Genomic DNA, 22,920 nt, shown 5'->3' on the forward strand with positions numbered 1-22,920 from the left:
CGACATATTGATATATTGTCCAAAACCAGTTTGAAGATCACATTGTGATAATTGTTTCATAATATTTGAGCTGGCAATATATCACAAATCACAATTTGTGTAAGGGCTAGGCGATAACTGGTTTTCAACATCGCAATAACTCACCGCACAATATCACCAGCTAAACATTGCAATCTACCACAATGTCTTTCAATAAGGATGGAACTATACAGAGGCAAAGACAATGTCCTGGCAACTGCTACTACTTAGGGGTCTAAAACGGATTAATGACAATATTATCAATCATCACACACTTAGTTTCATCAGCAGGCAAGCCAAAATGTATCCCAACAGGACTTTTGGTTTTGGGCTTGGCTACCAAATGGTGGTATTCAGGACAATCCAAAGTAAGTCAATGAGTCAATGCCACAAATAACCTGGGACTGCCAGGCAGAAGCCTGCTAGGAGGCAGAAGCAGCAGTGGCAGAAACAGCTTGCCATGATTGTGGTATGTGTCGGCAGTAGTGACAACAACCTGCCAGGCCACTCATCACCGTACTTTGGGTTGTCCTGAATACCACCATTTGGTAGCCAAACTCAAAACCAAAAGCTCTTAAGTGTCTTGCTTTATCTACATGTGGGCTTGAAATATTTCTAGGGAATTTCACCTTTCAGACTAATTAGTTTCTGTGAATCTTATTGTAAAATGGTTCTTCCTAAATAAGGCGGGGAAGGGGAAGAGGGAACACACAAACCCTTTCATCAGCCTGAATACATCCTGTTCCAAAATGGACTTTATCCAAAGAAACATCCAAAGAATGCAGGCAGGAGTATGTGAGGTTTCAAACAACCGTTGATCAGACAAAGTGAGGACAAGTTCTGTAAAACGTTTAAACCTTTTGCACAACTACACTACCAGAAAGTTACCTAATAAAGAATGTTTCTTTACTTATTTTGTATTAATACTCTTCAATACCCGGTCCAATTAGACATTCTCCATTCTTTAGGCACTGTTGCAGGAAGTAAGATGAATAAGTGCCAAATTCTGAGAGCACATTGCAAAAACAAGCTTGAGGGCATGATGTGCATTAATAATTTAAAAATTAAAAGAGCATCTGAAAACAATCATTCCTCTGCAGTTTGAAATGCCCCTGATACTGAACTGCTTTCTCAACACCTTATGGCTTTAATTTAATGCATGTGTCAGCAGTCAGGAATCCCAAGCCATGTTAGAGGCTTCAAAGACAGAATGATTTTCTGCCCATATGAGCTCTTATTTTTAACACAAAGTGTTCTGCCTAAAATGTTAAAAGTATGGATAATGTTCATGTTTGATCTAAAAACGTGATCTCTTTTTGCAGTTGCATTCTGAGGGTGACTTCATGCCACAAATAAAGCTGTCAAAAAAGTCACGAAGCTTCAACAGAGAATGAAGTAATAGTTTATAATACACCTTGGATGGTCATGTCCACTTTTAGTCTGTAATCTCTCTTTGTTTTGCCTTATCATCCCCGCAGAACTGTAGATCTCCCTTCCAGACTATCTTGGGCAAGGACTCTTCCCCTCCTTTGGCAGGAAAAGCGGGGGCAAGAAGGAGGGGCTAATGTTTAGTTGATTCCTTTTGCAATAAAAAAAATCAAAAAGAAGGAAATATGTTCATCAGTAGTCAATTACCCTACCTGAACCTTAGCCTGATGTTTTGAAAAAACACAGGAAGCAGATGGATAAGATGCATCATCCCATTCTGACCTTTCTGTATTTTTACATAACAGCTCAAGGTGACTTGACGTCATCATTCTGAGAAACAGCAAAGCTTCCAGGTGGTGCTTAATGCATATAATTCAAGGTTTCTCAAAAATGAGCATAGTGCTAATCTGTGGGACATTTGCAGCTAAATGATAGGTGTGTAACATTATCTTTTAAACACAGATAACCTTACCAGATCTGAAATTCAGCCAAATACAACACAAAAGCACAAATGGTACAACTTTAAAAACTAATGACATAAGAAATAATTTCTTTTCTCTCTAGAAACAAACACCTAAAAATGGAAATAGGTGCAGGTCTTGAGCAGCTCTTCGGTATGTCACTATGTGGTTAGGAAGAAATAACAATGTACATGTCAAAAGTTTATAACAGAGAAAGAACTATTAATTAGAAAATGGTTCTTAGACATATCATCAGACTTTACCTCTTCTGTGGTGACAGCATTTTTCAGAGATTAACAAGACAATCCTATACATGATTACTTAGAAGTAAATTGCAACTGTGTTCAGTGGAGTTCTCCCTGACTCTTCCATAAGGAAGTTGCATTGAACTGAAAGACCACTGGTCCATCTAGGTCAATATTGCCTACACTGGCTGGCAGCGGCTCTTCACAGCTTCAGATGTGAGTGTTCCCAGCCTTGATTCAATAGATACTGTGTGCCACATTACCTCCCATTGTTGCAGTCCCTAGCACAATTTTGGATTCTGTGGGAACATGCAAACATGCATTTATATATTCATATCCACCCGAGTGCTCATGTAGCCTTTTCAAAAGGCATTGTACAGCTGCCCATTTTTCCTTTTGGCAATCCCAAGACTTTTTCCATCCACTTGTCTGTTGTGGTTATGACACATAGGTGCCATTTTCTTGCACATAGTGATCTCACTGCTGTTATCATACACAAGATGAATACATTATCTCCCCATCTCACTGAACCTCCTGTGAGATTCAGAAGGAAAAAGCAGGGTCTAGTGGGATCTCATGTTGTACAACTTTTCTTGGTGTCAAATGAAGAAGAATGTTTGTAACTTTTTGCTTAGCGTTAAATTTTTTATTCCCCCCTTCCTTTTTTCATTGCATGGTTAATCTTACTAGTATTGTATTTGTAATGTGGCAAGCTAGCAATGGTTAGGACAACTGCAACTCCTCTGAACATTCCTCCCCACTGACTCATTACAGTTTGGACGGTTCGAAATTAACAGCAAAAAAACAACAACTATCTCATTCTGGAGAAGGCTGTGATATTCTTTGCATCAACTCCGAAGGGTCTCTCTCTCTCCAGCATTTAAAGGTAAATGACAAAAGACTGTTTTGAGGGTGGAGGTGATTTCTCTATCACCAGATATATATGCTGTACTTAATTACATTGGTGTGCTCTAATGGGATTAACTGTTTAGTGAGTTGCTGGAAAAGAAAGTAAAGCAGCAATCCTCAATACCCTTACTGGAGAGTAAGTCTCATTGAGTGCAGTACAACTTACTTTCAAGAAAGTATGCAAAGGCTTGCATGGCATGCGTTAATCAGAGCTAATACGTTTCAGTGGGTAGTGGGTGTTTCTAGACAACAAGAACAAAAGCAATTTTTGCAGACGCTTTACAAGAATTAGCTGGATAAAATTGGCAAGGGTTGTGCCAATGCCATTTAATTTTATCAGGTCATGGGATTCAGGATTCCCAATCCCCACAGATTTGACTCAACAAATTGCATGAAGCTGACAAAATCTGTGTCAAATTTCACTCATTTTTGTCATGAACCATAGCAGGAACGACTGTACTATAATTGCTCTTCTAGTAAATCCATAGCAAAGGGAGATTGTAAGGGCTGTGGGGGAGACACATAACAACAGAAAGAGGCAGGATTACATGCCATCAGCAAGCATCTTCTTTGGCGATCACTCGTAGCCAAGTAGGATTGTCTTCAATAAACATGGTCTTAACAGTGAGTCCATAAGTGACTGTGGAGGCCAATTCTGGATCCACACATCCTTCCACAGTGGTGACATAGGTTTCCGGGTGGGAGTTGATCACGGTGAGGAGTTGATCATAGTGAGGGTTTACCAAGCGTGCCTTCTTCTTAGCACGTTTCTCCCTTTCATCCTGAGTTCGAGTGTCTTCAAAGCCCATGACACCTTTGGTAAAGGCTGTTCTCTAATTAGAACGCTTGCAGGGCAGTGTTTCCCAGTTGTTGGTGTCTATACTACATTTTTTAAAGATTTGCCTTGAAAGAGTCTTTAAACCTCTTTTGTTGACCACCAGCATTACGCTTTCCATTTTTAAGTTGGGAATAGATTAGTTGTTTTGGAAGATGATCATCAGGCACCCGCACAACATGACAATTCCAACGAAGTTGATGTTGAAGAATCATTGCTTTGACACTGGTGATCTTCGCTTCTTCCAGTACACTGGCATTAGTTCCCCTGACTTCTCAAAAGATGTGTAAAAATTTTTGGAGGCACCATTGATGGAATCTTTCGAGGAGTTGGAGATGGCATTTATAAGTGGTCCATGTTTCACCAGCGTACAGTAAAGTTGGTAGTACAATAGTTTTGTAAACAAGCATTTTGTTTTCCTAAAATCAGCAAGCATATCAGCAAGCATATCACAGGCTCTGTAATAACTAATCCACATGGCATATTTGGGCTAAGGTGAGTTGCAGGTCTGTAAAGATGAGAAGACTACAATTCTGTAAGCATTTATTTGGAATGAAGTTCCACTGAACTGAGTGAAAATACACTGGATTGTGTTGGATATCTTGCATATGATTTCAGTTTACAAAGCCAATAATTAAGGGGAGTAACCCTTATTAAAACCCGTGCAACCCATTTCAGCTGTGTTTAAAATTACAATGTATTAGCTCTCTTGTACTGAAGAATCTTTTGTCTGTTGCTTCAGTTTTCACGTATGCCTAATTATAGTATTTCATTCTATTTACTTTTTTTGTTTTGTTTCCCCCTATAAAAGTCTATCTCATTAAGGGAGGGAATCAAAATAGCAGTGAAAAATCTCATTCAGGCAGCAGTGTGGCCTTAATATCTTTGGACTGGAAGTCTGAACTACCCAAAGCAGCTACCGGTAGATGCCTCTTGTTTTTTTATATAGTTTTTTTTTTAGTATATTTTTTATTAAAGATTTCTTAGTTTACAAAAATGCATGCATTGTCGCTTTTTTCAAGTTGTGCTTTCTACAGATCCACATGTTGCCATAGACGCAGGGCCGGATTTAGGTTTGATGAGGCCCTAAGCTACTGGATGTAATAGGTCCAGCTCTCCTTTGTCAACAACAAATTGTAGCTGGGTTTTGTGTGTGTGTGTGTGTGTGTGTTGAATATATGCTATATGGTAATTTATAGACCCAATAGGTATCTGAAACCATTTGCACATGTAGAATATATGCACCCTATATATAGAAATGAGCAAACCAGTGACATTTAAGGGAGCAGGCTAGCAGGCGGGGTCCAATACTTACATCGTAGGACCCTAAACAGCACAAAACACTGTTGCTGTATGTAGGTTTTATTTTATTTGTTTTTTTATCTTATATTTTTGGAATGCGGGTGGTGCTGTGGGTTAAACCACAGAGCCTAGGGCTTGCTGATCAGAAGGTCGGCAGTTCGAATCCCCACGACGGGGTGAGCTCCCGTTGCTCGGTCCCAGCTCCTGCCCACCTAGCAGTTTGAAAGCACGTCACAGTGCAAGTAGATAAATAGGTACCGCTCCGGTGGGAAGGTAAACGGCGTTTCCGTGCGCTGCTCTTGTTCGGCAGAAGCAGCTCAGTCATGCTGGCCACATGACCTGGAAGCTGTATGCCGGCTCCCTCATCCAGTAACGCAAGATGAGCACCACAACTGCAGAGACGGACACGACTGTACCTAATGGTCAGGGGTCCCTTTACCTTTATCTTGTAAATGTACACCCAGTGTGGTTTTTTTTGTTTTGTTTTTTACTTTAATTTTTTTGAGTGGGACCCTAAGCTATAGCTTGTTTAGCTTATACGTAAATCTGGCACTGCATAGATGCCCCACTGTTTCTCGTCAGAATGTTTCCACGCACTGCCTTTTGCTCCGTCTCCCCAAAACACAACTTCCTTTACCCCTTCCGTTTCTAGGTATGCACCCAGGAGTTTCAGTGCCCGCACACTCACACCTTTTAAAAACACATTATCAATTTGGATAAAGGCTGGTTTGTGGGGGAGGGATGCATTTAATTGCAACATTTCATAAGAAACAGCGGCATGGATGTAGGATGGATATGGTTTATGGCTCACAGTGTCTGTATAGCCACCTTCAAAACCAGGGTTGTAGTAAATGGAAGAGTGGGCACAACCCCAGTATCATGTTGGAACTGGCACTTGTGGTTTTTGTGGGATGGGTTTTAATAGGTAGGAGAGGGTATATTATTTGCAGTGTATCCCTCCAGGGGGCCATGCGTATGAGTTGAACTAGGGTGTCCCAAACTTGGGTCTCCAGCTGTTTTTGGACCACAACTCCCATCATCCCTAGCTAGTATGACCAGTGGTCAGGGATGATGGGAATTGTAGTCCAAAAGCAGCTGGAGACCCAAGTTTGGGAAACCCCGTTGAACAGACAGAGAACATACACTTGCTGCTTGCATTTAAATGCAATGTTTAGCAGAGTTTAAAGTCTCATCCTTCACAGTAAAATGAAAAAATAAAAAATAGGCTGTAAAGCCTTATTTTGGACAAATGCAGCTGACTCCCCCTTTCTTACCCTGCTTAACACAGAATCGGACAATAGAGAAGCAAGTTTAAAAAATGATTTTAAATAAGTATTCATAGTCATGCACTGGTTCTCAGCAATAGCAGCAGTAAAAACTATGCAGGTAAAATGCTTATATTTACAGCAGAAACAGCCTTAGGCATGTGCCTGAGCAGGAGCAGTTGACTATACTCCTGCTCTTATCGCTGGTCAGAGAGAGAGTGGAGAGTGGGGAACTAGAAATGTTATATGCTCCTTCCACCTCAGGAGAGGAGGGGAAATGACATCACATAGAGCCCTCTCTGCCAATTACACTTCTATGGTATGAGTCTCTGCCTGTCAGCAATACAACTCTGTAGCCTTAACCCAGGGGTCTGCAACCTTTAAGACAAAAAGAGCCACTTGGACCCGTTTCCGAAGAGGAAAAAAAACAGGGAGCCGCAAAACCATTGCGGCCCACAAAAATATAAACACCCAGAAGCTCATAGCACAATTTAGACAGGTAATGAAGAGCAGGTAATGAAGGCAAAATGGCAAAATATCACGAAACGCTCCCCCCCCCCAGCCAAACAACAAGCACTGTATTAAAGGAACCGTCCGAACGCCTGAAGCTGCAGGGGCAAATCTAGAAGGGGAAATCCAACCCCCCAGAATACTTCCGCCCCATGAACAGCACAAATGCAACCCTAAAAGTTTAGCAAACTTATGCAAAAGCACACAGCATGCACACTGCCCCAATCACTATTGGCCAGCAGAGGGGCTGGGCAAGGCAGCTGAGAGGGGCTGAAGCAGGGGGCTGATCACATCCCCCCTACAGGCGCGGGAAACATTCCTTCAGAATGGATAAAACCCTTCTTTCAGTCCATGGGACTCCCGCTTCTAGGGGGGCAGGGGGCTTCTAGGGCCCCCCCCCGTCGGTACGCCCATGCTCGGGCCCCTTTCACCATGCTGCTTAAGGGAAGTCTCCTGCGCCCCCCCGAAACAGAGCCCGGGACCATTCATCCCCTGAGCTTTTTCCCGCGCCCATCTCATCCCGTTGGGCCGCCCTTAGCTGAACAGCCGGGCTTCCTTTTCCTTCCCAGACTGCCACGTGTCCTGGAGCCGGGCCCTTCCACTTTTTTAAAAGAGGGCTTCCCCCTCGCCCGCCGCCCCTGGCCCAGCCCGCAGCTGCCTCCTTACCTCGTCGAGTCGTCGCGCCTCGTCGAATCGCAGCAGCCAGCAGCTCCAGCCAAACACAAGCGCCGGGACAGGCGCCAAGGAGGGAAGCTGCTGCGGTCTGCTGCTGCGCCTGCGCTGGCACGAAACGAGGCACGCATGAGCAGCACAGCCGCCGGCAAGGTAGAGAAGTGGGTGGGCGCAGGCAGGCCAGCAGCGCGGCGCAGCACCCCCTACATTTCGGCGCTAAATGCACCGGCCCTGCCCGGAGCCACGGCAAAGGTGCAAAAGAGCCGCATGCGGCTCCGGAGCCGCGGGTTGCAGACCCCCGCCTTAACCCCTTGTCATGCTAAGTAGCAAGAACATGCACTGTTAGATTTGGCTGCTAATCTACCACAATTTGATTCTCTCTGAGCAAAGCAGAGAGGAAGACAAAAGCACACCTAGACTTCCTCTTGTCTCTGTGTTTTTTAAAAACAGGAGCAAGCCACAAGCACTTGTTTGCATGTTAATACTCAGCCAGCACTCTGGTTTCTTTCCTACTTGGAGAAGGGAGAAGCGAAGTGGGTGCGATTTGAGCAAAATGCATCATCATGTTTGCTTGTTCACAGTAAACCATAGTTTGGCATACTGTGTCGGGTGAACCAGACAATAGGGTTGAGGAGCACTTCTTCTTCTTTTTTAAGCTGTATGCGGCATTAAAATATTTTAGTTCAGATTAATTTGATTTCTAGCAATTCACTTCTTGCCTCAGCTATGCAAATGAGGGAGCAAACAGCAGGTCCTTGATTCCTTCTGCAAATACAGTGCTGAGTCATCAGCAGCTATGCTTGTACTTCCTGCTGACACAAGATGTTGTTTTCTTTTGCAGGCTCATCAAAATGAAAAATTGGAGTTTATTTCATTTGTTTCTCCAGAATGTATTGATAGTAGGCACAGCTGGCTTGGTAAGTTTTACACAATACAAGGAGGATTTGTAGTTTCTTCTCACCCTGTAAGAGAAAAAAATGAGCTTATTCATACTTGGATCCTGTTGAGTTCAGAGGTGACATTTGGCTTAAGCTGATATAGCAGAATCAGAAAATGGTATAGTTGGAAGGGACCACGAGGGTTATCTAGTCCAACCCGCTGCAACAGAGTTTATAATTGCTACTTTTTAATGCATAAAACGTCAGATCAGAACTATTCCCTCAGAGTTCCTGTTTTAATTCAAGATGGTTGGTTAGAGGGCTTGCTCTCCAGATAAGGACAGAGTTGTTTTTTTAGTTGAATATGAAAATATGAGTCTAAAGATACCTTAAAAGATAATATGTAGACCAGAGATGAGCGGTACATGGTAGATTTCTGGAAGTGGCGCTTACTGAAGTCCTCAAATGTTCAAAGATTCTTGTTATTATAATTTCACTGGTGGTACTTGCAACAAAACATTGCAGATTGCAGCCTTATCCTCCATGAATTTGCCCAATCCTCTTTTAAATCCACCTAACCCCAAAGGTTTTCCCAGTAGTAATGTACGGAAGTGAGAGCTGGACCATAAAGAAGGCTGATCGCTGAAGAATTTATGCTTTTGAATTATGGTACTGGAGGAGACTCTTGAGAGTCCCATGGACTGCAAGAAGATCAAACCTATCTATTCTTAAAGAAATCAGCCCTGAGTGCTCACTGGAAGGACAGATCCTGAAGTTGAGGCTCCAGTACTTTGGCCACCTCATGAGAAGAGAAGACTCCCTGGAAAAGACCCTGATGTTGGGAAAGATGGAGGGCACAAGGAGAAGGGGACGACAGAGGATGAGATGGTTGGACAGTGTTCTTGAAGCTACTAACATGAGTTTGGCCAAACTGCGAGAGGCAGTGAAGGATAGGCGTGCCCTGGTCCATGGGGTCACGAAGAGTCGGACACGACTGAATGACTGAACAACAACAACAACAAACCCCAAAGAGAACTAAAATTTAAGAGATCTGGACACAACCCTTGAGTTACAAAGAAAATTTGCTTCTTTAATTGTTCCTAGTGGGTACTTCAAATGTTCCTAACTTGATAATGAATATGTTACATTCAGAAGTATTAAGAATACACAACATTTTATCTTCATGATGTTCATGGAAAGGAGGAATGAGCATGCCTTCATGGCTGGCTTTTTTAACTTGACATAAACCTTCCCCGAGAGAATGTATCGGATGGATGTTAGCTTGTAATCAGCCATGCAAAGCTGTAAAATAAAAAGTTTCTGCATGTATTAATGGCAGCAGCTGGGATAAATGTGATTGCATGTCCAGACCACAGGATTTGACAGCAGCTGTTTAATATCTGGCTTGGAGTTTAGAAAAAAACACACCAAAGTCAACAAAGTGGGCAGAGTCCGTTACACACAATCTGTTTCCAATTAATGACATAGCTGTGTTCTAAATAGCATTCCCCCTCCAATGATTATGTTATGTTTTTCGCTGTTCCTTTCAAAGGGCTTTAAAAGGCAAAGAAAAACAATACCCAACCAATCCAAACCTGTGTACTTCTTAAGTCCTTTTTTATACTTCTGTAATGTTCCAGTTTAGCAGTTTAAAGTCCAGTTACCTGTGAGGCATTTTTACACAGAGGTAAAATGATATAGTGATAATGAGCAAGCCTCAAGAGCATAGGACCTCGCAGCTGTGCTGCTTTCTGGTAATGTTTAGAGAACTGCCTTGTGACTTTTCCCCAGAGGGAGCAACTCTGGCATTCTAAACATGAGAAACTCGCCATTGCCCTTAAATGACTTGTTGGAAAATCAGTGGGAGGGAAGGAGGCTGGTTATTATCTCTGATCTTATGTATTGACATTAATTGTTTGGACCCACCCGCCTTCCAAGCACTTGGAGGCTTCTGAGAGATGGTAAATCTGCAGAACAATAGCCAGGGCCAGCCCGGAAATTTTGGTGCCTGAAGCAAATGACAAAATGGATCCAAACTAACTTGACCGGTAGCTGAATCTTCCTTTGACACTGGTGATGGGACAATATCTTCCATTGCCTTTGAAGGCAACAGGCTGCGTGGGGCATGATATCTGGCACACAAACTTCACTTATGCTACCCAGCCCCCAGATGCTGCTGCTTGTGGGGGACTGCTGTTTGTACCCATGGAATTTGTGCGGAGGGTTCTTTGGGGTGTCTGTTCCATATCACATTCTATATTGCCTCTATATGGAGCCATTGGAGCTATCACCTAGGGATCTGGAGCACTGTATCACATATACACTGATAACACTCCTCTTGGTCTCCATTCTGTCTGAATCGGGAGAGGCTGGGCAGGTGCTGGACTAGTGTCCAGAGGCAGTGGGGGGGGGCTGGATGAGGGCGGCGGCAAATAGACTGACTCTGAATCCTGACAAGACAGAGGTGTTTCAGCTAGGTGGTTCTCATCTGGGAATTGAGGAGACTACCTGTTCTGGGTGAAGTTGCACAGCACTCCCCCCCCCCCGATGGTGCATAACTTGGGGGTGCTCCTTGATTCCAAAATTGAGGTGCAGGTGCCTTCAGTGCATGCCTAAAGCATAAATCCCTTTCCTTAAAAGGGAGAGGCAGTGAAGAATCCTGTAGCACCCTAAAAGAATCCTGTAGCACCCTAACCCTAACCTTGCTTATAAGTGGATGACTTGTTCTGCTTCATCACATGTCCATGATATTATGATACACATACACAAAATAGCCATCTCAAGTATGCCTAAAATACACTTTGTTTTTGAAATATGAAATTGAATTAAGACAAGAGCAGCCTTGTTCTGCTCCCTACTAAACAGCTGGTAGGTGTTCAGACTCGGCCAGCTGCCTGCTTCTTGAAAGGACTGCCCTAGTGGTGTATTTATGAGGGCTGTACTCATTCACAAATGTATTGCGCTTGTTCACAAACGATCCCTGTACACTGATATAGACCAGGGGTGGGGAACCTCATCCAGGGGTAGGCAACCTAAGGCCCGGGGGCCAGATGCGGCCCAATCGCCTTCTCAATCCAGCCCACGGACGGTCCGGGAATCAGCGTGTTTTTACATGAGTAGAATGTGTGCTTTTATTTAAAATGCATCTCTGGGTTATTTGTGGGGCATAGGAATTCATTCATTTCTTTTTTTCAAAATATAGTCCAGCCCACCACATGGTCTGAGGGACAGTGGACTGGCCCACAGCTGAAAAAGGTTGCTGACCATGGAGTAGAGTCTAGTCTGTGGGCCAGGGGGTACAATTTAGCCTGCAATACCTTTTTCCCATCACCATGCCCATATGTCAATCAGCTGGCACCACTGGGCAGTAGCGGCATCCAGTTCTGCTGGGTACTGCTTTGCCAGCAAGTTACCCCACAGGCCAACTTTGATAGGTTGCTGGGATTGCCTGACAACATCAAAATTTCGGAAGATGGGTGGTCTTGCCTACCTATCAGAAAGTTGGCCTGTGTGGAGAAAAGGCTCTGCTGTACTGGGCCAAAAGAGTTTTCTCCACCCTTGATATAGACCCTAGTATGTAGTGTTGCAAATCTGGTCAAGTCGGTAGAGCATGTGACTGTTAATTTCAGGGTTGTGGCTTCAGTCCTCACAAAGATTCCAGCATTGCAGGCGGTTGGATTAGATGATCCTTATGGTCCCTTTCAAACTCCTCAATTCTAGGATTCCTTGCTTGGGTGTGTTGCAGTTGCAAAGCCAGAAGAGGGAGCATGTGTGTTGCAGCACAGATTTCTAAATTCTCCTGAGCAAAGCTTAAGAGAAAAGGGTATGTAAGTAACTGCATCAAAGCCTATCCCATCAAACAGATCTAATATTTGACATGGGGGGAGCTCTCCTTCATGCTTGATTACTACACCAGAACTCTGGCCAGTGAACAGTATGAAGAATACACATTTTGTATTGTTATGCATTATTTGTGTGTAGCTTTCCATGCTCGAGGAAGCCACTGAAATGAACACTGCACAAAAGAGTATTGATGGTCACTTTCCCCTTTTAAATGCATGCAAACAGAGACCAAGTCTTTCCTAACATCTGTCTGCATACATTTTAAAGTAAAAAACCATTGCTTTACTTTGTGCATCTCTGCTCCCTTCCATAAATGCCATTAGCAAATAAAAAACAACCCCCCCAACAAAAAACAAAAAAACCCTAATTTGGAATTGTAGTCAGTTATGTGTTCTGCAAACACTAAATGCAGAAGGTTCCATGTTCAATTTCTGGCATCTCCAGGTACTGTAGGTTTGGGAAAGAGACCTGCTGCCAGTTTAACCTTCTCCAGACCAATTGTCACCTTACCTTCTGTCTGACCTTAAAGAGACCACATGTCGGTGGTGGGTGGCGCCTGAGGCAAAAGTGGGTGGAGCAACAAATGTGCATTTCACCTCTGTGTGGTCTTGCACACCCTTTTCAGTCTTCCAAACAAGAGGCATTATCAGAGTTCAATGGCACATGCCAGCCAAGCAAAAACATTCAAGCAGAGTAAAAAGATGCAAAACTGAGCCAGGGGAGATGTGGTTAGCAAGGGTGCATGGCCCAGGAAGAGACTCATGGGTCAGACAGAAAGGCTAGGAGGGCCACATTCAGTGCCAAGGCCTGAGGTACCCAATCGCTGGTGTAGACAATAATAATGTAGATGGACCAATAACTTGACTCCCCATACGGAAGCTTCCTATGGATCCTGTGTAAGATCCAGCTGTGTAAGATGCTAATCTCCTCCACGTATCAATCCTGCCTGTATAAAATGGGGATAATGCGTTTCTCGTTTGCCTTTATCTTTAAGGTATGCAATATGCCCTTTTAAAATGTGGGGTTTTTTTGGCGGGTGTGTGTGTGTGTTATTGGGTGGTTGTTTTTATTTTGATTATATATTTTGTGGTTTTATATTTTGATTTTGTTCTGTGAACCACCCTGAGACCTCTGGGTATAGGGTGGTATATAAATTCAATACTGTAAATAAAAATAAAATAATATGGGAGGCAGCTGATTCAGTATATTAGTCTATTAAGCCTTTAGTTCAGTGTTTCCCAAATGAAAGCGATTTTTCCCAAACTTGGGTCCCCAGCTATTTTTGCACTACAACGCCCATCATTCCTAGCTACCAGGACCAGTGATCAGGGATGATGGGAATTGTAGTCCCCCCCCCCAAAAAAAACCAGCTGGAGACCCAAGTTTGGGGGAAACCGCTTTCGTTGGCTAAGAGGTAGAGGATTTTAAACAGCAAGATCCCTTTTAATCTGTTGGTCTGAGACAAGTTAGGAGCACAATTGCCTGTTTTGATTGAAACATCCGTCTGAAGTTACACTGAATCAGTTAACTACTCAACAAACCAGCTAAAATGTAGATAATTAATCCGGTAAAAATCCTTTAGTCAGTTGACAGCGCTGGTGGATAATATAGCAGCTGTGAATCTAGGAATGGTGCAGCACCTGAGCCTGCAAGGAGGGGCTCCACTCTTTACACTGAAGCAGCATCACATCCAACAGGCAGGCAAGTTCCCTTCTGGATGAATTGTTGGAGCATTACTGAAGCTGCTTTGGACTGGCACTGAGCCCGTCCCTCTGGAAGAGTTTCCTGACAAGCTGCCTAATCCCGCCGCATGTTTTCCAGGCTGTTCTCCTCTGCCATATATTGGATTGCACTCAAGGGTAGGAATTAAATGAAAAACAAACATCTGAGACGCAACACAAATATTTAAAAGGGAAGGCATGCAATCAAGATCGCTCCAGCATCAACATGCCTCGAGCAACAAACGCTTATTTAAAGCAACCTAGGAATGAATATTGAAGGCGAGAGGGATCTAGTCTATAAATAATATTCTGTTTTGAATTTTTCCTCCATGTAGAAGTTTCAGAATCATTGCTGCCCCTTTCCCCTCCTCCTCCTCCTGCGTTCCAATCTAGCTCATTTCCTGCTATTAGGCAAGGAAACTGAATTGTATCTTTTGTAGCAAAAAAATGAGGGGAGGGGACTCCAACGAAGTCTTGTCTTCTGTTTCACCGCAAGCAACACTATGTAATTATGACCCAGATTGTGTATGTATTTCCTGACTGTGGTAACAAATTCCTACTTTTAAGTCAAGCCAAAATGTAATTAAATTGGAGAGGGGGGATCTCATATGTTTTAACCAAGAAAATTCCGCTGCAGAATTGCACTGATATAATACGTAGTGTTGTCCCATCAAGGAAAAGAGAACACTAAACAGAACAACGTGTTGATAGATTGGCACATTGATAGATACAACAGTATTTTTTTTAGAACCAAATGGATAATTTCAAACCAGGGAAAAGGGCAAAAACAGCAGCACAGAATGAGCATGGATATTAAAGACAACGTGTGTGTCGCTTGTTGCTATCTCCATATGAATAAGAGAATGAGGCAAGTTTTTCTGCAATGTTTATGTAAATTCACCAGTTATTAATACCTGCTGGATCAATGGATGAGTGTAGCTCCTACAAAGTACCAGCTTTGATTGAATTCCCTTCTGTGGGGCACTCATGCATCTTAAACACACAGAGTTTTCTTTGTCTGAACTCCATATTCCTTGCTCAAACAGGGTTACCTTTCTGAGCACAAAAAGAGTCTGTTCCGCAAAGCTTTCCTGATGAAGCGTTACCACCAATTACACGTCAAATGGTTAATCACAACTTTAGCTATGAAACCTTGCGCTACTAATTAAAGAGCATATTGCATTTCTTATTTTGAAATAGGCTCATGGACCTGAATGTGATAGGCGGTGATCGGTGGGAAACCTGCACTGGGCGCCGGGCGCAATGAGTTTGTGCACCTGGCGGTTAACCAGAAAGTTGGTTGTTCGAATTCACCCAGGGACAGCTGTGGGCAGGATTGCAGCAGGTTGGGCTAAATGACCCTCGGCATCCCTTCCAAATCTACAACTCAATGATTTCACACGGCCACTATTTTCACATGGGCATCAACAACCTAACAGAAAACTCAGGTTGTGCAATTAAAGTTGATTTGGAGCTCTTGGGCAGCAAATGTGCTTCCCTTTGAAATCAGACTTTTTACGATAATGAAAGCGATTGAAAATGTACTGGCAAGGGTGGGATAAGAGTTGCTCAACACAACATTGTCTAGCCTCTCTGGATGCAGATAGGAATGCATGCTCAATAAATAGGTTTTCTGGAAGTGACCCGACACTTATCCCACTAATGCTTATCCATCTTCCTTCTTCCATCAATGAACTGCTCCAGCAGACTTTAGAGAGTTGTTTCCAAGAGCAGCTGAAACTCCAGGCCCAGGTGAGACTTCTGGAACAAAGTGTGAAGCAGCAACAAGCCAAGATTGTGCAGCTCTTAATCGAGAAGGACATGCAGTACAGAGATAAAGGAAGTGAAAACAGTGTTATTGATCTGGGAGAAGAAAGAGAATATAAAGGTTTGAGCTAAATCTCCCTCCCTTTCTCTCTGCTTTTCAAATAGACTCCACCCAGTCATTGTGCCAAACCATGGCATGCAGCTACCATAGCCTGAACTTCCAAAAGTTAAACTGGCAAATTCCTTTTTTTGAGTAGCTTGCTTGCTTTAATTTTTCCATCCGCTCAGCAGCATATTCAATAAATGCAGCAGCCTTTACCAACGGAGGGTGGCTCCAGACAGTCAGTATTTAAAGGGAGAGAATCAAGCACATACCAGAATTTTAGTTTGGGGCGATGTGGATTAAAGGAAACTGTCGCCCTAGCTAAGCAAATCCACTTTTAAAAAAAGAATTTGATTTTAAGCATTTAGGAAAGTTGCTGGGGAAATGTGTGGAACTGTGGGGGTGAACTTGATGGCATGAGTTTCCTGGGAGTAAATGCATTTATTTGTTTTAATGTACACAAGACACATATCCAGCTAGTCAAGAAGAGATCTGGAGTGATCTCTGAGACCTATTGAGAAGAGCGGCATGCACTTTGTGCAGTCCTTCAGACAGAGGGTTGGAAAGCAGGACCTGCGTGGCCTGTCAGTGATGCCACATTGCCCTGCTGTCAGGGCTGCTTCAGCTGCAGGTCAGCACAGAGTATTGGAGATGAGCAGTAAAATGGATTCTTTATTCCAGGAAACAGAATGCAAACAGAGGAGCCTGTGGGCAAGACTAGCTCCCAGCAAAGCAGTTGCCAGAACTGACAATATGCCACTCCCCGCTAAGCCTCCTCCCCATCTGGCTGTTTTCCTTGCAATCTTAAACTTGGTCTGTGCTTTTCGTTCCTCTACATGCAAAGTCTGGCGTGTTCTTGGCGACAGGGCGGGAGGGGAGCTGAATATAGTGGGACTGGCAGGCTCCTGTGAATCTGTTGCAGCCTCAGCCCCTGCCTCCTTCCCAGCTGCCCGTCCTGCATCTGCAGTGCTTTCTGCCTCTGGTTCCTCTCTCTCACCGAAGCCTGTTCTGCCCAACCATTCTGCCCCCCTAACCTCTGACCTGTCTTCAGTGTCCCACCAGCATTCCCCTGGGTCTGAACCTTCCTCTTCTGAGTCTTCCCTAGGGGATTCTCTGGCTGCCCCCACCCCCACCCCCACATTTCCTCCTCATCCAGCCAGTCCCTGACACCTGGCAAGTCATGTACCAAAAACAAAAAGTGGCAGAGTGGCCAGCCCTACTCATGCTACAAAGGCCATAGCACTGGTGATATGGATGGGGCTTGTATACACCAGGGGTCAGCAAACTTTTTTCCACAGGGGGCCGGTCCACTGTCCCTCAGACCTTGTGGGGGGCCAGACTATATTTTGGGGCAAAAATCCCCCCACGACTCCCCTCCCTTCTTCACAGCACCAGATGAGCCCTGGTGGCTGCTTGTTGTTGTTGTTCAGTCGTTCAGTCGTGTCCGACTCTTCGTGACCCCATGGACCAGAGCACGCCAGGCACGCCTATCCTTCACTGCCTCTCGCAGTTTGGCCTTACCTGTGGCTGCTTACCTGTGCCTTTTAACCGCCAGGGGCTGGCGGTGGCGGAGGGACAATGAGTGGTGCAAAGGGGCTGGCTCTGGAGAAGGGCTGCTCTGCTTTAAACGGCGCTCAGCCAACCACAGCTCCTGTGCCTTGCAAGCAGCAGGGGTTGGTGGCGGGGGGACGACAACGACGAGCAGTGAGAAAGGGTTGGCTCCGGAGAGGGGCTGCTTAAAATGGTGCTCAGCCAACCATGGCTCAACAAAGTCCAGCCCCCTTCCTCCTCTAGGCAGGGCGGGGAGAAGCCAGGAGGAGGGAGGGAGGTGCTGCTGTTGTGAGGGAGAGGGGGGAGGGAAATGGTGCAGCCCGAACGATCAGAATCCCCACGCCGATCCATGTGGTGATTCCCGGACAGTCTGCAGGCCGGCACCGGAAGGCAATTGGTCCGGATTCGGCCCCCGGGCCTTAAGTTTGCCGACCCATGGTATACACCATTCCTTTAAAGCACATCCCCCCAAAGAATCCTGACAGCTGCAGATTACCCCTCACAGAGCTACAAGTCCCAGCAAACGGCAGTGAGAAAGATGCTTTGCTGGGGTATTTTAAAGGTATATTGTATATGCAGCCACTGCTATTCCCACACTGAGAAATAAATAGTTAATTTTTACAATTGCAAGACCCAAAAATGGAGGCTAGAAGGTAAGCTTGGTTTACAGATATGCATGGCCAATCTGACTTAGGAGGCTGCAAATAAAGAGGGAAAGGTTTTTTGGGTTTGTACAAATAATATGCTTTCAATAAACCTTAGTCTTCAATAAAGACCAAGTCAGCAGTAACCGTGGAAAAGGATTTGTGGGCTAAACATATATAATTAGGAATTTGTTAACTCCAATTTCCAACTGTTTCCCTTGTATTTATTTAACCAACAAATGACTTGAAATCTTCCGGGGGTTTAGCCTGAAACAGTTCAATCGAGATACATCATGGAATAAGACCATTCGAAACAGCAAATGGTATCTGAAGAAGTGTGCATGCACACGAAAGCTCATACCAAGAACAAACTTAGTTGGTCTCTAAGGTGCTACTGGAAGGAATTTTTTTAAAAAGAATTATTTTGTTTTGACTATGGCAGACCAACATGGCTACCTACCTGTAACAGCAAATGTTAGCTTAGCTTTCTAGGCATATCATGTATCTCTGGGTGATGCAATCCTGCACCCACTTACTTGGGAGAAAGCCCTGTTGAACTCAATGGGACTAACATTTGAGCAGATGTATAAAATGTCAGACTCCAATACAGACCCCCTCCAAGAGTCTCTTTGCATATATTATAGCGGTAATGAGAACAATACCAAATTTAATTATTTGGAATGACTGTTGTTTTGGGGCAATGCAGATTGTGCGGAGATCTATAATGCTGGACACAAACAGAGTGGATATTACAAGATGAAACCTCTTAAGAGCCCCAGTGGATTCTCTGCCTACTGTGACATGTCAGAAGGAGGAGGATGGACGGTCTTTCAGAGACGGTCAGACGGAAGTCAAAATTTTGATAGGTAAGTGGTGGGCTTAAAATCAGAACTACCGTAAGTCATAGGCACATGGGATGAGGGAAATACTAATGCTAAACCTTCTATCCCTGTACTAACTCCTGAAAGTGAAAGATGCAATGTAATATTCAGTGCTTATCGTTGATGATCCTGGAGAAGCTACGTCCATCTGCTCCACATATACACTCATGATTGTTGCATCATTTTCATGTGTGACTTCAGTTCGCTTTCTTCTAAACCTTTCCTAATCCAAAAATAAAATCTGGACTGGTGTCGCAGGAGCTTTCCAGTCAGTATCTGACAGCTCAAAGTTGGAGTTAACACTTTATTAGCAAAAACACAATATCCATAGACTTGGTTGAGTGTTAGGCCCAATGAGCACAGCAGTGCATTCCCAGTAGATCTGGCCCCTTGTATCAGTTGCAGAGACTGAAAATCCCTGCCTCCCGACAGTCATCTAAGTCGCCTCCTCTCCACGGCTTTTTCCAAGCAGTTGGAGACATTGCCAGTGTGCAGCCAACCTCTTCTCTGCCCTTTTCATGCCTCTTCTGGTTCTGGAAGACAAGGGGGTAGGGGACCTTGTCGCAGCAGGAAGGGGAGACACCTGTGACTCTTCACCAGCCTGACGCATCTCTGCCTCTTGGCCTCCCTGCTCTCACTCTTACTTCAGCTTCTGCCTCTGATTCTGGACTTCTCTCTGCCACAGGCTCTCCCAGTTCACTAAGCCCTGCTACTGCTTCAGTTTCCAACACCTCCTCTTCTCCCTATGACCACCCATCGTTGTCCCACCACCACTCCCCAGGCTCTGAGCCTTCTTCCCTTTGTGGTTTCCCAGCTAGTTCCACCCACCACTCCTCTGTGTCCAACTAGTCCATGACAGTTGGCTAAGATAAGCATTCAGTTTACCATCTCCAACACCAAAAAAATTGTATTTATTTAACAGCTAAGACAGGGTCCTTTTTTCTAATTCTTCTCATGGACCTCAAACAGTTCTGTGTGTGGAGTTAAGACTGCTTTAGTTCCCTGGGGACTGTGTCAAGATTGGCAAAAGCCTGTGCAGGACTTTCTTTCAGACACTGAATGGTAGGAGTCAGACTCTTGATACCAGCGGAGAGTAAGTAGGACCTCATTCAGACCCTCTAAGTGACCCTACCAGTATTTTCCAGAGACGTCCCTGATTTAGAAAATCCGTCCTGGTTTCTGATTTGATCCCAGAATGTCCCACTTTTCCTTAGGATGTCCTTATTTTCATTGGAGAAATGTTGGAGGGTATGGAGTTATCCGACTTCCGAGACATCTGAAGTCAATTATGTATAGGGAAGTTTTTTTTAATGTTTAATGTTCTATATGTGTTGGAAACCAGCAAGAGTAGCTGCGGCCACCCAGTAAGATGTGTGGGGTACAAATAGTAAAATTATCATTATGGAATGGAACTTCCCTAATTTCATTGGAGAAATGTTGGAGGGTATGCCTCACTCCCACTGAAGTTGGGACACATGACCTATTAGTACCCAAGATGCCAAAGGCATTCCTAGCAGGCAAATCTCCATGCATGGCATCTTCACAAAACAGTGGCAGCAGTTTCTCTCTCCCCTCCCCCCATCAAATAGAAACTAATATTCCTATTTGTGAAGGAGTGAAGTGATTTGAAACAATGGAGGTTGCTGTAAAATATACCCAGAAACATGTCCCTAAATAAATTGATTTGCTTTCATTAGAAGACTGTGCAACTGAAAGGGGAGGAAAGAGTGTTTGAAAATCCTCTTGATAATAATAATACCTCAGGTTACAGACGCTTCAGGTTACAGACTCCACTAACCCAGAAATAAAGCTTCAGGTTAAGAACTTTGCTTCAGGATAAGAACAGAAATCGTGCTCTGGCGGCGCAGCGGCAGGTCCCATTAGCTAAAGTGGTGCTTCAGGTTAAGAACAATTTCAGGTTAATAACAGACCTCCAGAACGAATTAAGTTCTTAACCCGAGGTACCACTGTGTGTGTGTGTGTGTGTGTGTGTGTGTGTGTGTGTGTATTTATATGGGGACCACTTGATAATCCTCTTTGAGTGACCCAAATCAAAGGTTTACATTTTGTTTTTAGAGACTGGGCTGAGTATGAACAAGGTTTTGGCGATTTTGCTTCACCAGATGCTGAATACTGGCTTGGAAATAAAAATCTACACTATCTGACCTCTCAGGGTAAGAAGGCCTGCTTAGTAAATGTTCATTAAGGTAAAGAAAACCAATGATGACAGGAACATTGCTGATTGTGTAACACTAGAAACAAAGGCTGGAATCAACCATTTAATTTCTGCAATGTGGTTCTAGCTGATTTGCTTTCTCTCTCCCCCCTGTGGGCTTAATTAGGCCTGCCAGGCCTCCGCACTTGAATCCCAGTATGGTTTGGCCTAAACCACGCCCATCGTGTGGTGCAGGGTAAGATGGGGAAGAATTTGTTTCCATTTGCATTTATGGACAAATGATCAAATTCACACTTTTTTTTGGCGGGGGGGGGGGGGGAAAGAGAACTGAAACGAAAGCATCTTTTGAAATTTGATGTTATCCAAATCTTGAGACGCAGTTCTCCAATGAAACAAAATTGTGTTCGTTAGGAGAAATTCACACTAAAATGCTGGTGAATTTTCTGGAGGATTTAAATAAATAAATGTGGACAACTAAATTTAAGATTGGAGAGATGAGAAACTGAGAGAAAGAAAAATTGATGGATCCTTCCATCCCTAGGGAAAAGCACACATTTTTGGTGTGCTCCTGATATTTCCTTCTCAGCTGCTGGTTGAATTCAATATTTCTTGAATCTGACACCTTTTAAGGCACCAAGTGAATTGAATGGAAGCTCTTTCCGCTCCAATGGATAATTTATCCTCAACACGATCGTTGTTGTCTTTCAGGGAATTATACCTTGAAAATCGATCTGTCTGATTTTATGGATGAACAGCGTTTTGCACGGTATGAAAATTTCACAGTTGGAGACGAACAGGTAATAAAATGAACTTCGTTAACTGACACCTTGGCACTTCTAATAGAAATTAGGATTCTAAATACATCGGGTGGAGGGGGGAAATGTTGCATCTTAGAAATATGAAACACTTTCTAATCTATCCTTACTTTTTCTCGTTCACCTTAAACACCTGCTTGCCTTTTAAATTATCCCCACTGCATGTTAAGTGAAACTGTATGAGACATTTCTGCTTGTAAATAATTCTGGTTGGGTTGCGCTTGTGTGTTTCTGACGAAGTTGTTTGGATGCCGAGGTTGCCCTTTACTGCTTTAAATGATATTTTCTTCCCTCTCTCAACTAGAGCTCTTACAAGATGAACTGTGGGCAATACTCTGGAACAGCAGGAGATTCCCTCACTGGGGGGTTTCACCCTGAAGTTAAATGGTGGGCAAACCACCAAGGAATGAAATTCAGTACAAAGGACAGAGATAATGACAACTACGAAAAGAACTGCGCCGAAGAAGATAAAGCTGGCTGGTGGTTTAACAGGTTATGTAACTCTCTCGCTCCTCCTCACTTTGCTTGCACTTGAAGTATTTTATTATCATTTCTACTCTACATGCATTTATTCTAGGGATGGGGAATAAATCTGGTTCAGTTCGCACACAATGTGAACCTGCCTGATTTGCACTGCCCAAAATCTGCAAGCCAAAGAAGCAGCTACTCTTCACAATCTGCACTTCTCCGAGTTTTACTATACGGTTTTCTAACCAAACAATGTCTCCAAAATTGTAATGTATTTATTTGTGTGGGGTGGGGGAGTGTGTTAAGATGCATGTAACACAAATTAGGGGGAAATACCATGACCATTCTGTGCTACCTTGAATGAAATACACCTTTTGCTACTCAGGCCTATGACCACATAACAAAGAATCTGTATCACTGCTTCGTAT

The 22,920-nt window shown here is 43.8% G+C and overlaps 1 protein-coding gene across 1 annotated transcript in view; it reads left to right on the top strand.

Moving 5' to 3' along the window:
• The first annotated feature begins 2,809 nt into the window (after positions 1-2,809).
• The window catches only part of FGL1 (fibrinogen like 1), a 28,158-nt gene continuing 8,047 nt past the window's right edge, over positions 2,810-22,920 (top strand). Inside the window, exons 1-7 of the mRNA XM_033160505.1 lie at positions 2,810-3,038; positions 8,487-8,562; positions 15,795-15,975; positions 18,859-19,018; positions 21,110-21,207; positions 21,918-22,006; positions 22,329-22,516. Coding sequence (XP_033016396.1) covers positions 8,497-8,562; positions 15,795-15,975; positions 18,859-19,018; positions 21,110-21,207; positions 21,918-22,006; positions 22,329-22,516 — 782 coding nt within the window. The 5' untranslated portion in view covers positions 2,810-3,038; positions 8,487-8,496. The remainder of the gene's footprint in view (positions 3,039-8,486; positions 8,563-15,794; positions 15,976-18,858; positions 19,019-21,109; positions 21,208-21,917; positions 22,007-22,328; positions 22,517-22,920) is intronic.

The sequence above is a fragment of the Lacerta agilis genome, chromosome 9 (genome assembly GCF_009819535.1).
Source record: "Lacerta agilis isolate rLacAgi1 chromosome 9, rLacAgi1.pri, whole genome shotgun sequence".
Taxonomy (NCBI): Eukaryota; Metazoa; Chordata; class Lepidosauria; order Squamata; family Lacertidae; genus Lacerta; species Lacerta agilis.